A 17,007-nucleotide genomic window follows, 5' to 3' on the forward strand; every position below is an offset into this window, starting at 1 on the left:
TTATTATCTCATGAGGAGTATATTTTTATTTAAAAATATGTGATTATCACTTAAAAAACAACTAGTCTGTGCAGATGTTATTTGCAAAGGGAACAGATTAGTGTTTCCCACGCCTGTTGATCACTGAAACACCACGTGAGCTTTCCCAAGGGACAGCCCAGGACATTCTAGTTCAGTAACACGGGAGTGAGGGTCTTAGAATTAGTGTAAAACTCTTCTCGGGTGATTCTGAAGATGAGCTAAGCTTGGTAAATACAGACCAATTCAAATAGTGACTTGAGGGACACCTGGGTGGCTCAGCGGTTGAGTGTTTGCCTTCAGCCCAGGGCATGACCCTGGAGTCTCGGGATCGAGTCCTGCATCGGACTCCCTGCATGGAGCCTGCTTCTCCCTCTGCTCATGAATAAATAAATAAAATCTTTATAACAAAAACAAATAGTGACTTGAATGTGCCCTGCACAGAGTGGGCAATACTAACAGAACAGATGAAAGAATGAAAAGTAAAAGTTGGGGCAGCCCTGGTGGCTCCGTAGTTTAGCACCGCCTTCTGCCTAGGGCCTGATCCTGGAGACCCGAGATCGAGTCCCACGTCGGGCTCCTTGCATGGAGCCTGCTTCTCCCTCTGCCTCTGACTCTCTCTCGAATAAATAAATAAAATCTTTAAAAAAAAAAAAGAAGAAGGAAGAAAGAAAGAAAGGAAGAAAGGAAGGAAGGAAGGAAGGAAGGAAGGAAGGAAGGAAGGAAGGAAGGAAGGAAGGAAAGGAAGAAAGAAAAGAAAGAAAAAAGGAAAGGAAAGGAAAGGAAAGGAAAGGAAAGGAAAAGAAAAGAAAAGAAAAGAAAAGAAAAGAAAAGAAAAGAAAAGAAAAGAAAAGAAAAAAAAGAAAAAAAGTTGCTGACAGAGCCGAAGGTCTATCTTATTTCAAGGCCATTAATCCTACTCACTTTTTTCAGAGCTTCATGAAGTTCATTCAGGACATAAATCAAGAATTCCTGAGCATCCTGTTGTGTCTTTTTCATAAACGCTGGGTAGAGGCTGCCAAGAGCTGACCGAAATACTTCTGGGGAGACACATTCTGAGTCTCCAAGCCACATGTCTGTCATCACATAGGCGAAAGCAGTGGCCACCTCACGGCAATCCCTTGGAAGAGGGGCAGAGAATGTTTCCGGCCGACTTCACCGAAAGGAAGGCACCTCCAAGCTGGGGCAGGTGGCAGCACACCAAAACCCACGCCCGTCTGTCGGCCGAGCTCCCCGCGGGGTTCTTCACTCTGGAAGTGGCGCCCGGGGCTCTGGGGCTCTCGCTGGGCCTGAGGGGGGGCTCGAGAGGGCTCCCTCCCGAAGCTCACCTGGGAGGTCGGGGCGGGGGTGGGGGGCTAGGCAGTGGGGGCTGGGCCGCAGGGAACACAGCGGCCTTACCTTTGAAGAGCCGTGATGTACTTCCCGGAGACGAAGTACTCCACCAGCGGCGAAACGCTGCACAGACACTGCAAGATGGCGTTCATGTAGCACGTGTTGCCCAGGTTGCGCAGGCCCGTCACCCCCTGGCGGCGCGGCGGGCTCGCACGCAGCTCGGCCAGCGCAGGGGCGTCTGGGGGATCCGTGCACTCTGCGCTGCGCAGGCGCGGCGGGCCAAGAAGGGAAAGCGTTCTGAGGGGCCCGCCGAGGGCCGAGGGCGCCCGCCCGCCCGCCCGCCCCGGGCCTGACCCGCACGACTTATTCCCGAACTCCGAATGGCGCCTGCGGCCCACTAAGCAGAAGTCAAAGTTTCTTCCCGAAACCACAGTAAGGGGACTGAGAATACTGGCCTTGCAGAGACCTAGAATCGCATTGGCTAAACATGCGAACTTTCCCTCAGAGTTCCAAAGTTTTAGGCACCTGGGTGGCTCAGTCGGTCAAGTATCCGACCCTTGATGTCGACTCAGGTCACCCTTTGGGGTCGTGAGATGAATATAGACGCGTGGATACACATGTATATAGCCGTCTGTTGGAGGCTGGTGGTCACTTCCAACACACTTTAACACCACCACGTCTTAGTTCATTCCTTCCACATTTTATATTCCCTTTTTTTTTTTTTTTTTTTTGGTTTGGTTTTGTTTATTTATTTTGGGTGAGAGCATGTGCCAGAGTAGAGGGAGGGGCCGAGGGGCAGAGAGAGAGAGAATCTTCCAGCAGCTTCCTGGCTGAGTGTGAAGCTTGGGCAAAGCTCCATCTCACATCCCCATTTAATTCTTTCAACAAGGGACACCTGAGTGACTCGGTGGTTGAGCGGCTGCCTTTGGCTCAGGTTGTGATCCCGGGGTCCTAGGATCGAGGCCTGCGTGAGGCTCCCTGCAAGGAGCCTGCTTCTCCCTCTGCCTATGTCTCTGCCTCTCTCTCTCTGTCTCTCATGAATAAATAAATTAAATCTTAAAATAATTCTTTCAACAATTCTATGGGGTAGGTATAATTATTTTTAAATTTCGTTTTACAGAGGAACTATTACATTTAAATGGTTTTATTGTTTGCCTATTATATATATATAATATGTACATATATATGTACAGTGGAATGTGGAGAGAAGGAATATCTACCTACGTACCTACCTACTGAGTTATTTGGATTTATATATCAGGTAATAACTAACAGTGTGTGTGTATACACACACACATATATATGGCATCTTCCCTTCTCTTTGGGGGACCCCCACTGGGTCAAACCTGAGGGAACCCTTCCAAATGTGGCATGTAACCCCCACTCCTTTGATATGGTATCCTCCACCGCCCAACTGAACTTCTTATGAAAGCTATAGTAGAGAGTGGCTCACAGGACGTAGTAGATGCTGAAGTCATCTGCAGGGAGGGGCCGCTGCGAAGTCATTTTAGTGAAACCACGTTGAACTTCTACTCAGGAGCTACATTTAATCCTTTTAACTTCATTTCTCAAAGCCTGTTACCTTGGCTCTTTTTGTTTGTAATAAACAATTTATATGGTTCTCTCCCCTTTCAGTAGCTGCAAACTGATTTTTAAATATACTTCAGGTACATTCCAACTTGGATTTCCCATGCATCATAATCATTTCCATTCATCCTCAAGATTCTAGCATGTTGCCATGAGATACCATAACTTGGCTGCTTAAAAACCATAAAAGTATTAGATTTCAGGGGTGCCTGGGTGGCTCAGTCATTTAAGTATCTGACTCTTGGTTTCAGCTCCGGTCATGATCTCAGGGTTGTGAGATCCAGCCCTGCATTGCTTGGACATGAGGCTGCTTAAGATTCTCTCTCTCCCTCTCCCTCTGTTCCTCTCCAACCCCCTTCTAAAAAAAAACATTAGATTTCACAGAATGAACTGAACATATAACCTCTCTTCCTCCTTCACTCAGTTTCTCTTGAATATAAATATGTATATATATCACATATATATTATACATATCACATATATATATCATATATATATGTGTGTGTGTGTGTGTGAATCACACACCTACACAGAATATTTACCTCCGCATAGTCCACTATGGCAACCCTGCCCCCTTTGGGCACCCATCCCCACTCCCAGGGACTATCCAACTCTTAGGATCCCAAGGGAATATTTCTCACTCCGGGATGGGAGGCAGTTGGATTTTGCTGCTTTGAAAAATGCATAGCATTGGAATAGACTGTAGTCTTTCTCTTCATGGTCACCAACTATAGTTCAAAGAGAGTGTAGACACACACACACACACACACACACACACCATTAGAGCCAATCCAATTTCTCTTTTCCCAGCTCTGCAGTAAGTAAAATAAACGAGGTTATAAAAGAAGAAACTCTTCAAAAATGTAAATATCAGGAAAGATAAAGAAGGCTGAGAATCATTTCAGATTAAAAGATAAACTGGAGGGGTGCCTGGGTGGTTCAGTTGACTGAGTATCTGGCTCAAGTCACTATCTCAGGGTCCTGAGATTGAGCCCTGCATCAGGCTCTATGCTGAGCGTGAAGCCTGCTTGAGATTCTCTCTTTCCCTCTCCCTCTGCCTCTCCCCATCCCACACTTGTGTGAACACTTGCATGCTCTCATTCTCTCCGTCTCTCAAGAAAAAAACAAACTGGAGAAACAAGACACTTAAAATACCCAATCCTGGCTAGGATCCTGGATCAGGAAAGAAATTGCTATAAAAGGACATTATTGGAACAATAGATAAAATCTGAATAGGATTATATGTGAATAGTTTTGTATCAATGTTGAATCTTCTGAATTTTATAAGATGATATCCTGTTTATGAAAGAAAATGTCCTTGTTCCTAGGAAATACACACTGAGGGATTTTAGGGATAAAGAGGCCTGATATGTGCAAACTGCTCTGAAATGGTTCAGAGAAACGCACAGAGACACAGATACACATGAGGAAAGGAGGGAAGGGGATAAAGTGACAAAGCAAAGATGAAGCAAATGCAGCCAGATGGCAGCAATGGGTGAATCTGGGTGATGGTAGACTGGAGCCCTTTGTACAATTCTTGCAATTCTTCTCTAAGTTTGAAATTATCTCAAACCAAAACTTTCAAAAAAACAAGAATGTAAAAAATATGATTTTAATATGGATTTATCTCCAAGATATATTACTGGTGAGCCAAAAAAGCAAGGTTCTGAAGAGTCCATCTACGGCGTGCACCCCGTTTATTTCCAAATGTATTTATGTTAATGTTCCACAAAAACATTAAGAAAGATCATTCTTTGATGCCTGTATGAGGGATCCTGGCAACTAGAGGTGCTAGTCTTACAGCTATTTTATATTTGTGGTCTATTTACAAAGGGGCTTCATGAAGTCCCCTCAGTGGTGATTCTGCTCAGTCAGTGAACTTCTCCCAAATACTTCAGTTCTTCTTCATCAGTAGAGTCTTGCTAAAATTTCATTTTATGATTGATGCTCATCAGTAAAAACAGGACTCATATTCATATGTTGATATTATATCCAGGGACCTTTCTAAACTCAAATTCTAATTTTTATAAAGATTCTTTGGATTTTCTACACACATTCAACTCATCTGCAAAAAAAAATCACTTATTATTTTCCTTTCCAATCCTTATGCTTTTTATTTCTTACCCTTTGAACTAGTTAGCACCTCCAGTAAAATGTTGAACAGAAGTGAGGATAGTAGTCTTCCTAGCTCATTCCTGAACTAAGAGGGAAAGCTTTGAATAATTCACCAGTAAGGTACACCTGGGTGGCTCAGTGGTTGAGCATCTCCCTTCAGCTCAGGGTGTGATCCTGGGGTCCTGGGATCCTGGGATTGAGTCCCACATCTGGCTCCCCACAGGGAGGCTGCTTCTCCCTCTGCCTGTGTCTCTGCCTCTCTCTGTGTGTCCCTCATGAATAAATAAATAAAATCTTTTTGTAAACAAAATTCTCCAGTAAGTATGATGTTTGCTAAAGGCATAGTTTTGTTGTTGTTGTTGTTGCTATTCTTGAGGGGGGAGGGGCAGAGAGAATGAAGGGGGGAGGGGCAGAGAGAGAAAGAATTTTAAGCAGGCTCCACACACATAGCACAGAGCCTGATGTGTAGGTTGAGATCACGACCTGAACGGAAAGCACAAGTTGAGGGGATCCCTGAGTGGCTCAGCGGTTTAGTGCCTGCCTTTGGCCCAGGGCGCGATCCTAGAGTCCCAGGATTGAGTCCCTCTCCAGCTCCCTGCATGGAGCCTGCTTCTCCCTCTGCCTAAGTCTCTGCCTCTCTCTCTCTCTCATAAATAAATAAATAAATTAATTAATTAATTAATTAATTAATTAAATAAAAAGAAATCACAGGGATCCCTGGGTGGCGCAGCGGTTTGGCGCCTGCCTTTGGCCCAGGGTGCGATCCTGGAGACCTGGGATCGAATCCCACGTTGGGCTCCTGGTGCATGGAGCCTGCTTCTCCCTCTGCCTGTGTCTCTGCCTCTCTCTCTCTCTCTCTCTCTCTGTGACTATCATAATTTTAAAAAAAAATTTAAAAAAAAAGAAATCACAAGTTGAACACTTAGCCGATTGAGCCACCCAGGGGCCCCTAAAGGCATAGTTTTTGTTCCTTGTGTTTCTTTTTTAAAGATCGTATTTATTTATTCATGAGAGACACAGAGAGAGAGAGAGGGGGAGAGAGGCAGACACACAGGCAGAGGGAGAAGCAGGCTCCATGCAAGGGGCCGGAGCCCGACGTGGGACTTGATCCTGGGTCTCCAGAATCACACCCTGGGCTGAAGGCAGCGCTAAACCACTGAGCCACCCAGGTTGCCCCAAACGGTGATTTTCTAATGCCATTATTTCACCTACGTTCATCAACTGGTAACCTATAAAGACAAGTTTTTTTCTTTTCCTTATTTGTTTATTCTTCGAATCAGTGTGGATTCATGAATTCCTACTTTATTTAATGGATTACAATGTTATCATCATTTATTTTTGATATAAAAATTGTCTCCAGATTAGCCAGCAGAGGGCTCTTCAAGATGTTTTCTGCGCCTGTTTGAATGTCTCCATCATTCCTTGAACACTTCCTTACTTTTGGCGCAGTAAGATCTTCTAGACATACCTGCCCCAGTCCTGAAGTTAGTCATTTCTCTAAGAGCCCTGGTTCCTTTTGGAGAATAGTATTTAGAAGCCGAGATCTAGAAGCTAGATGTACTCATGCTATTACAGTGTCACAGCTTCGTTATCTTCTGTATGTTTCCGTATCTGATCAACCCCCTGCTGCCCTCCTGCTGCCCCCGCTCCCCGCACACTCCATTACATTCCACACACCTCATGCTTATCCTCCTTCTCTGACACCTCACACCAGGTCATTGCTGCTCAGCAACAATCCAAGGCCCATCTAAATTGGTCTCAAATAATTAATGTCTTTTAAACCAAATTGTGAATGGATAAAGGAAGAAAGGAATCTGGTTATTTTTTTGCTTCTTTCGTTGGGATTACCTTTTAAAAACTCCCCTCCCCACAGACTTGTCTAGAAGCTGTACATCATTTTAATATTCTTGGATTGTTCCCTATAAATATTTCAACAAATATACAAGTAGCCCTTGTTATCTTAATCTATTTGGGTTCAAAGTTTGAATGGCAAGGGATATCATTATTATCCCAGCCTATTTGGTTTTTAAGCTCTAGATGGCTTATAATGACCTTGTGTGAAAATTTATTTAGTTCCTTGAGATCACATAGTGAGACAGGATAGAAAGGGTTACCCATAGGTAAAAGTACTTTTTGGTCAGTTAATATCTGTAACTTCACCCAAATAGATGAGACTATTAGTGTCCTTAAGTACCATCTTTCCCTGAATCGTCTTTTATTTTATTTACTTATTTTTTAATTTATTCATGAGAAACACACAGAGGCAGAGACATAGGCAGAGGGAGGAGCAGGTTTCCCACAGGGAGCCTGATGTGGGACTCGATCCCAGAATCCCAGGATCATGCCCTGAGCCAAAGGCAGACGCTCAGCCACTGAGCCACTGAGGCATCCCCTAAATCTTCTTCTAATATTTAAAAATGTTTTATTCTAGTTTACTTTTAAATTTTATACAACTTATATTTGCCAGAAAGTATTTTATGAATATTGCTTGCCGCTTTTATCTCAAGTCTTCCTATTTAGATCCTATCCTTCTTTTTGCTTGAGTATATCCTTGATTGACATTTTCCAAGAAAATGATGAACTTTCTGGGAATGACATCACATGGCTGGGTTCAAAGTCTTCCCTTTCTCCTAATAATGTTGCTTTCTTGCCTCGTGGATACGTGAGGACAGGTGAGAGTTCTTTTGTTAATCTGCTTTTTTTTTCCCTTTGTAAACTTTTTTTTTTTGTAAACTTATTTTTTGCTATGTATTTATAGAGTTACCAAACTGTGACATGAAGTACATACTTTATTTCCTCATTTCTAGGTCTTGCACCTGGAACTCCTACTAGATAGTTGTTGCATCTTTTTCATTAATCCAGAAAATATTTATTATGTATCTACTTCAAGTTAATCACTGTGTTAGATGCTTAATAGTGAATAAAATACAAATCTTTACCTTCGTATAGCTTTCAATCTATTGATCACTTGGATTTATTCTGTGCTTTCAACTCTTATTTTCCATTGTTTTGACTCCCTTACATGTGTTATGATTGAGCACTTATGATTACTTTATTTGAATTATCTTGATGTTTTAGCTTTACATTTGTGCTCAACGCTACTTTTTACATCCCTTTTTCTAATTTCATTCTTAGAGTGAATCTTTTATTTATTTATTTATTTTAGATTTTATTTATTTATCCATGAGAGACACACAGAGAGAGAGGCAGAGACAAAGGCAGAGGGAGAAGCAGGCTCCTTGCAGGGAGCCCAATGTGGGACTAGATCCTGAGACTCCAGGATCACGCCCTGAGCGGAAGGCAGATGCTCAACCACTGAGCCACCCGGGTGTCTTTCTTAAAGTGCATCTAAAAAGTGCCTTCAAAAGATGAAAATGGAACAGACTTAAGCACTTCTATGCAAATGATACACATCCACATATCTCAAAAGCATGTGCTCATATTCCAACCATACTTTGCTTAACAGAAGAGGCTACAAGATAAGTTCTTTGTAAGGGAAAAATTATTCTCAGAATGTTCTGTTCTCCATCATGTACTCCTCTCTTCACTGGAATTCCTAAGGAAAGGCAGCATGAACAAATCCATTACTTGAGTACCTTTATGTGCTGAGTACGTAACTCTCTGCACCTTCACAAAAATGTGAGATCAGAATTATCAGAGAGGCTTGCTCAATTGGCTGGTTATTCATGGAATAAGAGGAAGAGCAAGAATGGGAGTTCAAGTCTGTCCAGTTTCACTTTGCATTAGTGTATATATACACAGTAGCTACAGAGTCGAAAGGCCCTTAAATGTATGACTTATCAGTTCAACATTCTTATTGCCAGATAATATTCTATAATATGGATTTATCATATTTCACTTTTGGGTATTATTTTTGTTTATTATAAAAAATGCTGTTATGAACATTCATGCACAAGGTTTTGTGTAGACATATTTTCATTTTCTTGTGTATACACTTGGGGGAAAATTGTTGTCATATGGTAACTCTTAATATTTAACCTTTTGAGAAACTGCCAGACTGTTTATCAAAGTTGTAACACTACTTAAATGTCCACCTGCAATATATGAGCATTCGAATTTCTCCATATCCTTGCCAACACCTATCATATCTTTATTCTAGCCATCCTAGTGAGTGTGAAGTGGCAGTTCATTGTAGGTTTTCTTTTTTTTTTTTTTTTTAAGATTTTAGTTATTTATTCATGAGAGACACAGAGAGAGAGACGGAGACACAAGCAGAGGGAGAAGCAGGCTCCTGATGTGGGACTCGATCCCTGGACTGAGGATCACGCCCTGAACCAAAGGCAGACGCTCAACCGCTGAGCCGCCTAGGCACCCCATTGTAGTTTTGATTTTAATTTCCCCAATGGCTAATGATGTAGACTCTTTTCATGTGTTTATTGAGCACTCATATGTTTTTGGAGAAATGTCTGTTCACATCCTTTGCCCAGTTTTAAATTGGGATGTCTCTTCATTATTTAGTTAAGCTCTTTATAAAGTCCTTTATCAGATATATTACTTGCAAAAATTTTCTCCCAGGGGATCCCTGGGTGGCTCAGCAGTTTAGCACCTGCCTTTGGCCTGGGGCGCGATCCTGGGGTCCCGGGATCGAGTCCTGCGTTGGGCTCCCGGCATGGAGCCTGCTTCTCCCTCTGCCTGTGTCTCTGCCTCTCTCTCTCTCCCCCTCTATGTCTATCATAAATAAATAAATAAAAAATAAATCTTTAAAAAAATTTTTTTTCTCCCAACCTATGAGGTGTCTCTTCATTGTTAATAGTGTAAAGCACAAAATTTTTAATCTTGATGAAGTTCAACTTTACTGTTTCTTTGGTTACTTTTGCTGTTGATGTCTTATCTAAGAAACTATGGCCTATTCCAAGGATACAAAGGTTTACTCCTAGATTTTCTTCTAAGAGTATTATCATTTTTTTTTTAGTATTATCATTTTGGCTCTTATATTTGTTTTCACTTCATTTCAAGTTAATTTTTGTATATGGTGGGAGTCAGGTGGCTCAACTTCATTCTTTTGTATCTAGTTGTTCCAGTACAATTTATTGAAAAGAGTATTATTTCCCCATTGAGTAGTTTTGGTACCCTTGTGAAAAATCAGCTTACCATAAATTATTGATTCATATATTGTAACACATTGTCTTGATTACTGTAGCTGTCTGTGGGGATGAGGGTTTTTTTTTTTTTTAAGATTTTATTTATTCATTCATGAAAGACACAGAGAGGCAGAGACATATGCAGAGGGAGAAGCAGGCTCCATGCAGGAAGCCTGACACGGGATTCAATCCCAAGGACTCCAGGATCACGCCCTGAGCCAAAGGCAGACGCTCAACCACTGCCACTCAGGCATCCCAACTGTGGATATTCTTATTTAAAATAACCAAATTGGACAAGTGGTAGTTTCCCAAAGATTAACTGTAGTACAGAATCTGAAATCTCATCATCTTTTCATACTCTGGTACACCTTTCACACATGCATCACTTTATAATATCATGTACACGTCATTTGGAAAAAACTGGTTATGCAGATTTCCAAACATTAACGTATTTTATGATATATTATCAAAAATAACCGTTGTTAAATCAATACTGATTTCTTTAGAAAAGTATTGAGAAGCTGTTATGTTATTGGTGTTAATAGGCAAGTGTTCCCCAAATTCAACTTTTCTCTTAAAATCTCAAATTTTAGCATTAACAAGTATTATTACTCTTCAGTCAAATCCTCAAGTTTGAATAACCCTGGTTTGTCCGCTAGTCACTCTTTCAAAACAGAAATGATGTACAATGAAAAAAGTGACACATTTTCACATTAGGTGCTTTTCCTTGAACACAGTCATTGCACTTCACTATGTAGCAAGTTTTATGTGTTTGTATTTCTCATTTTGTTCCACAGATATTAAAGACCTGTATCCAAGGGTCAAGATTTATTAAAAATTATTACATCAAAGACATTTTATCTACTTTTAAAAGATTATTTTTAATTAATCCCTACACCCAACATGGGGCTTGACTTCACAACTCCTTAAGAGTCACATGCTCCACAGACTGAGCCAGCCAGGCCCCCGGATCAGACATTTTAGATGACTTTTTTTTCTTAAACTGTGGTGAGGGTAAAGAGTATGACTACTAGTACAGTTTGGTGCCACTGCTCTGACTTGTGCCAAGATACCAACAGTTTTACCCATCAAGAATTTTGCCTCATCAGTAAATCTTTCCATATAGTGAAAAAGGCAAATAATATCTTAGAATTATAGAAGTTTTGACTCTGTGGGCTCCCTGACAGTGCCCTGGGGACCCTCAGGGTTGGTGGTCCATTGCACGAATCACTGATCTAATTAATAGATCTAGGTAATGACCATCAAAAAGACAACCAGTGGGATCCCTGGGTGGCGCAGCGGTTTGGCGCCTGCCTTTGGCCCAGGGCGCCATCCTGGAGATCCGGTATCGAATCCCGCGTCGGGCTCCCGGTGCATGGAGCCTGCTTCTCCCTCTGCCTGTGTCTCTGCCTCTCTCTCTCTGTGACTATCATAAATAAATAAAAATGTAAAAAAAAAAATTAAAAAAAAAAAAAGACAACCAGCACCATGTTTCCTAATGGAAGTATACACCACCATCGAGGTACATATTCTTGACAAAAATTCAATCTTGAATTTGACCAAGACTCTAAACCTAATAGTTTATGGCATATTCAAGAAACAGAAACATGTAAAATGGCACATAAGGGAAATAATCAGCAAAACCCTGAATGTGGGAAACTTTTTAGAACGAATGATTGGGTTCTTTAAAAAATAAACTAGGTGGTGGTGGTGGGCAAATGCCAGAAGACTGTATATTGAAACTTTATTTTTATTTTTTATTTTTTAAATTTTTTTTATTTTATTTTACTTATTAATGATAGGCACACAGTGAGAGAGAGAGAGGGGCAGAGACACAGGCAGAGGGAGAAGCAGGCTCCATGCACCGGGAGCCCGATGTGGGATTTGATCCCCGGTCTCCAGGATTGCACCCTGGGCCAAAGGCAGGCACTAAACTGCTGCGCCACCCAGGGATCCCTGAAACTTTAAAGACAAGTTAAGCAACTGCAATGTGTAATAAATCTCAACTGGGTCCTGACTGAACCAAATTGTAAAAAAAATTTTTTTGAGAATGACATTTTCTGATAATAAGAAACTTAGTTTCTTAGGTGTGACTATATCACAGTTCTTAGATTTTAGAAACACATACTAAGGCATTTTTATTAAAATGCCTTAGATATGATAAGATGATAGAAAAGTTCCATTGATGCAGATTGCATAGAAATCCTGAGAAAAAGAGTAAAGGAGAGAGCTAAGTGTTGGGTGGGGCAGCACATGAAAGCACTGTTGATTGGTGCTATTTATGGTGAACACCCATGACCACCAGGGCAGAATCATGGACCCCAGTTAGCAACTCTGCTTTGAGGAATTTCCAAAGAGTTCAGAAGAAAAACGATTTCAAAGGTTCAAAACCATACCTTGAGATTTTACGTAAGAAAAACCTCGCTAATAGATCTGCCCTACGACCCAGCAATTGCACTGTTGGGGATTTACCCCAAAGATACAGATGCAATGAAACCCAGGTACACCTGCACCCCGATGTTTATAGCAGCAATGTCCATAATAGCCAAACTGTGGAAGGAGCCTCGGTGCCCATTGAAAGATGAATGGATAAAGATGTGCTTTATGTATACAATGGAATATTCCTCAGCCATTAGAAATGACAAATACCCACCATTTGCTTCAACGTGGATGGAACTGGAGGGTATTATGCTGAGTGAAATAAGTCAACCGGAGAAGGACAAACATTATATGTTCTCATTCATTTGGGGACTATAAATAATAGTGAAAGGGAATAGAAGGGAAGGGAGAAGAAATGGGTAGGAAGTATCAGAAAGGAAGACAGAACATAAAGACTCCTAACTCTGGGAAACGAACTAGGGGTGGTGGAAGGGGAGGAGGGTGGGGGGTGGGGGTGAATGGGTGACGGGCACTGAGGGGGGCACTTGACGGGATGAGCACTGGGTGTTATTCTATATGTTGGCAAATTGAACACCAATAAAAAATAAATTTATTTTTAAAAAAAGAAAAAGCTCGCTAATGGTCTAATATTAGAATTATTCTGTGGTACTTCAACACATATTTATTGAGCATCTGTATTCTATGCTACATATGCCAGTAAAGCACTAGGGGAAATACAAAAATAAGTAAGACAGCTCTCAGTTGGTAACAGAGACCAAGTTTTCAGAGACACACAGTGGTTGAGAGGTTTCACTCCAGTAATTACTGAGCATTTAATTGCTAGTTGTGAAAGATCTGAGGGTCAACTTTAGATACTTTGTGTGAAATCTAGGTAGGAAACGAAAGCAGATCAAGTAAATAAGGAGGATCACAAAAATCCCTGCCTCTAGATTCATCCTTTTTTTTTTTTTTTCAAGTAATTACTTGAGCTGAATGACAGGTGACTATTTGTTGGGTACTCTTGCCTTGATTGTCCACTTAGACAAAGACTGTATCACTATTATTTATCTTTCTCAAGAGAAAGTTTGGTATTGCAGTAAACATGGTTTTTTACTGGTGTGCCTATCACAAGCCATGTGCCTATGCAAGGTGTTCGGTGTTACAGTAGTGAAAAATCTGAAGGGTCCTTTCCTCTAATGGGGGAAAAAGATTTAAAATCTTCACCTTATGTTCCGATAAAACCAACATGTATTACTTTTAAAATAATGATGGCTCATATCACCAGACTGAGGAAGGCATATTATCAGAGAACATCTGCAGATGTTTTAAGAAGTAATTTGGTAAAGAGATAGAGCTTTGTTCTCAGTAGGATGAGACTGAGAAGAAAATATTAAAGAGATTAAGCAAATGACATTTTTGGACTAGAGTAATAATGATGAAATTCAGTAACCTAAAGAAAGATCACAGTTCTTTGGAATGAGAAATGTGGTTTTCAGATAGACTGTTACTTTCCAGAATTAGCAAAGAAAAGTTATGGAGATTTATTTCAGAAAAGCAACCAGGAACTGATACAGAAACCAATCATCATCATCCTTGAAAGTCAATATAGCATGAGGCTCAGGAGACTACACAAAAGCGAGTCTTCCTGGATTTGAATCCTAGAGCTGCTATAATTATAAGAATAGAGCTGCACTAATTATAAGAATCTTAGGAAAGTTACTTTACCTAAAGCTTTTATTTTCTAATAGAAAATAAGTTTCTGATAATAATAGCTATTTCATAAGACTGTTTTAAGGATTAAATGGGTCAACATATGTAAAGTACTTAAGTAATACCTGGTATATATTAAGTTCACTATTATTATCTAGTGAAAATAATCAACATGAAATTAAACAGTTTTATATTAAACAAAATCCGTATCCCCATATTCTGACATAACAAGAAACAGATTAAAAAAAAGAGGGGAGGTGTCTGGGTGGCTCAGGTCATGATCTCGGGGTCATGGGATCAAGACCCACATTATAAGCTCTGTGCTCAGCAGGGAGGGGAGTCTGCCTGAGATTCTCTTCCTCTGCCCCTGCCCACGCTTGCACACACATGCTCGCTCTCTCTCAAAATAAATAAATAAATCTTGGGGGGTGGGGGGTACAGGGCAGCAGGTGAAAAGGTTATTAGGTGTACAAAATGGTTTATTTAAAAAAACTGACACTGTGAAAACAATTTTTCAGAATGATTCAACTCACTAAACATCTGTAAACAAGAATAAATTTATTTAATTTCTTTTAAAGATTTTATGATATACAAAATGTATATAGTATAATATCTTTAATACACTTTTTCTTTCTCCCCCCCTTTAATATTAAACACTATTTAAACAGCTTATCTCTTCTTGCCTTGTCTGTATCTATGAGATACACTACTGAATACAAGTAAGATTTACACTGCTCCTTCCTAAATAAAAATTAAAATTAGTACCTAGGAAACAAACAAACAAACAAAAAAAATCAAAGCATAAAACTTTAGTAAGATGAAAGCTTTTCTTGTTGAGTATTCAACAATATCTGGGGCAGTTAAATTACATTTTATTGGCATAAAGTTACATTGCAATCTCCCGACATCACATAATGATAATCCAACTCAGTTTCTTAAATAAGTACCACAAACAATACTCATGTTCAGATGTTCCTACACAATTTTAAATATATGAAAGAATTTATGTTTACATTCTGATTTGATATACTGGTCAATAAAATCTTTGGAGAAGTATGTAGCTTCCAGGTTGTCACTAGATATAGATAGGAAAAAAGCACTTTAACTCTTTTTACAAGGTAACTTCTCTTGAATAGCAAGTTAAGTTTCTCCTCTGATATATTTAGGTTATACCAGTCTACCATGGCTTTCTTCTACTTAACAAGGACTTGATAAAACAATGTTTAAAAAAAAAAAAACCAACACACTAATACTTTTGCACAATTTGGGCTCTATTTAACAAAAAAAACTAGCTCCATCCTTAAATATGAAGCCTAATCCTGATTCATAAGTCCCTCTTAGAAAATGGTTTTCAGCTCAGGGCTCTTGTATCCCTATGGATCTAGAATAACAACTCACCTCCTTTCCCATGGCCAACAAGCATCTAGCTGGGAACTAGTGACATCATCACTGAACACACTAAAACACACTGAGGAAGACGTCCGCCATTTAACCAAAAGGCTGAGTGATTTCTTCATTTCACTAGCTGAACGGCAGTAAACCAGCTGCCAATAAAATCTGCACAGACACTTAACTTTGGTTAATGGTATTGCACCACATAAGCGAGGGTATCACCCTCATCAGAACAAAGTCAAAATGAAATCTTCTGCTAAAAAGAGCCCTTTAAAAAGTTATAAATACTAATTTTCCTTTACCTTTAAAGTTTAACAGCTGCCAGCTGTATCCTATAGGGAGTTCCTGACTGACTACTTTAAACAGGCCAAAAGAATATTGACCTTTTAACTGTGCCAGAATTAGCATATTCATTTGCACACACTTTTCTCTATTACCAATTTCCTCCTGAAGGAAAAATTACAAGGTAACATTTTTGTTAGGTGCAGGCTAAATCAATGATTCGGTAATATTATAACATCAGACGAATAGAATTTGTTGATTCTGATTCTTTGGTGGAATTTCCAGGCTGAAGAGTCAAATCTGAAGGCTCATCCTGAGGAAATATAATTTTATCAGGTGTATAGTCATTCCTCTTCAGATCTATATTCATAACCACAAAAAAAAGAGGAAAGGAAAAACAGTCAATATTTCATAGAAATGAAAAATTAAGAACATTTTCTAAATCAATTTTCTTCTAAAGTCTCAAATTTACATACATAAAAATGAAATCATTTATTCATTGAAAAGTAAGTATTATGTTCTGACCATAAGTCAGTAACTCATGTAAGAGTAGAAAGAGCAATAAGCAAGTCAGATAAGGTCCTTGCTCTCATGGAGCTTATATTCTTCTGGATGAAAAAACACAAATAGAAAATTAACAGAATTGTGTAGTAATAAAGTGCTTTGAAGCAAACAGTATGATGAGGGCCAGATAGGAGATGGTATGTAAGCGGATTCTTTTAGACAAGGCTGAGCAGAAGAGGCAAAGGAGGTAATATTTGAGTAGAGACCTGAATGTTGAAAAATGACTCAAAGCTCCAGGAAGTGTGTTCTAGGCAGAGGGAAGATTAACTGAAGACTGTAAAAAGGAAACAGATGTGCTGTTTCCTAAAAATAACAAGAAGACTGCATGCTTGCATGTAGTAACTGATGGAAAGACTATTAGCAAATGGGGTCAAGCAGCAGTTAATGGCCCAGGGTTGTCAAAAATATAGTCAGTGAGCCAAATCTCACCTGCTACCTATTTTTTTTTTAATTTTTATTTATTTATGATAGTTACAGAGAGAGAGAGAGGCAGAGACACAGGCAGAGGGAGAAACAGGCTCCATGC

The 17,007-nt window shown here is 39.9% G+C and overlaps 2 protein-coding genes across 4 annotated transcripts in view; both read right to left on the bottom strand.

The window, feature by feature from the left end:
* USP50 (ubiquitin specific peptidase 50) overlaps positions 1 to 3,031 on the bottom strand; it is a 46,119-nt gene extending 43,088 nt beyond the window's left edge. The window contains exons 1-3 of one of the 2 annotated variants that reach the window (XM_049104016.1): positions 2,804 to 3,031; positions 1,417 to 1,611; positions 943 to 1,138 (exon numbers count right to left, since the gene is read on the bottom strand). In XM_049104016.1, the coding sequence (XP_048959973.1) occupies positions 943 to 1,138; positions 1,417 to 1,611; positions 2,804 to 2,856 (444 nt within the window). In that variant the 5' untranslated portion in view covers positions 2,857 to 3,031. The remainder of the gene's footprint in view (positions 1 to 942; positions 1,139 to 1,416; positions 1,612 to 2,803) is intronic. The other variant, XM_025472814.3, reaches the window with a different exon arrangement.
* Positions 3,032 to 14,784: 11,753 nt separating this feature from the next.
* TRPM7 (transient receptor potential cation channel subfamily M member 7) overlaps positions 14,785 to 17,007 on the bottom strand; it is a 114,362-nt gene continuing 112,139 nt past the window's right edge. For both annotated transcript variants that reach the window (XM_025472808.3, XM_025472809.3), the window contains exon 39: positions 14,785 to 16,277. In XM_025472808.3, coding sequence (XP_025328593.1) covers positions 16,147 to 16,277 — 131 coding nt within the window. In that variant the 3' untranslated portion in view covers positions 14,785 to 16,146. The remainder of the gene's footprint in view (positions 16,278 to 17,007) is intronic.

Source organism: Canis lupus, chromosome 30 (genome assembly GCF_003254725.2).
Source record: "Canis lupus dingo isolate Sandy chromosome 30, ASM325472v2, whole genome shotgun sequence".
In the NCBI taxonomy this organism is placed as follows: Eukaryota; Metazoa; Chordata; class Mammalia; order Carnivora; family Canidae; genus Canis; species Canis lupus.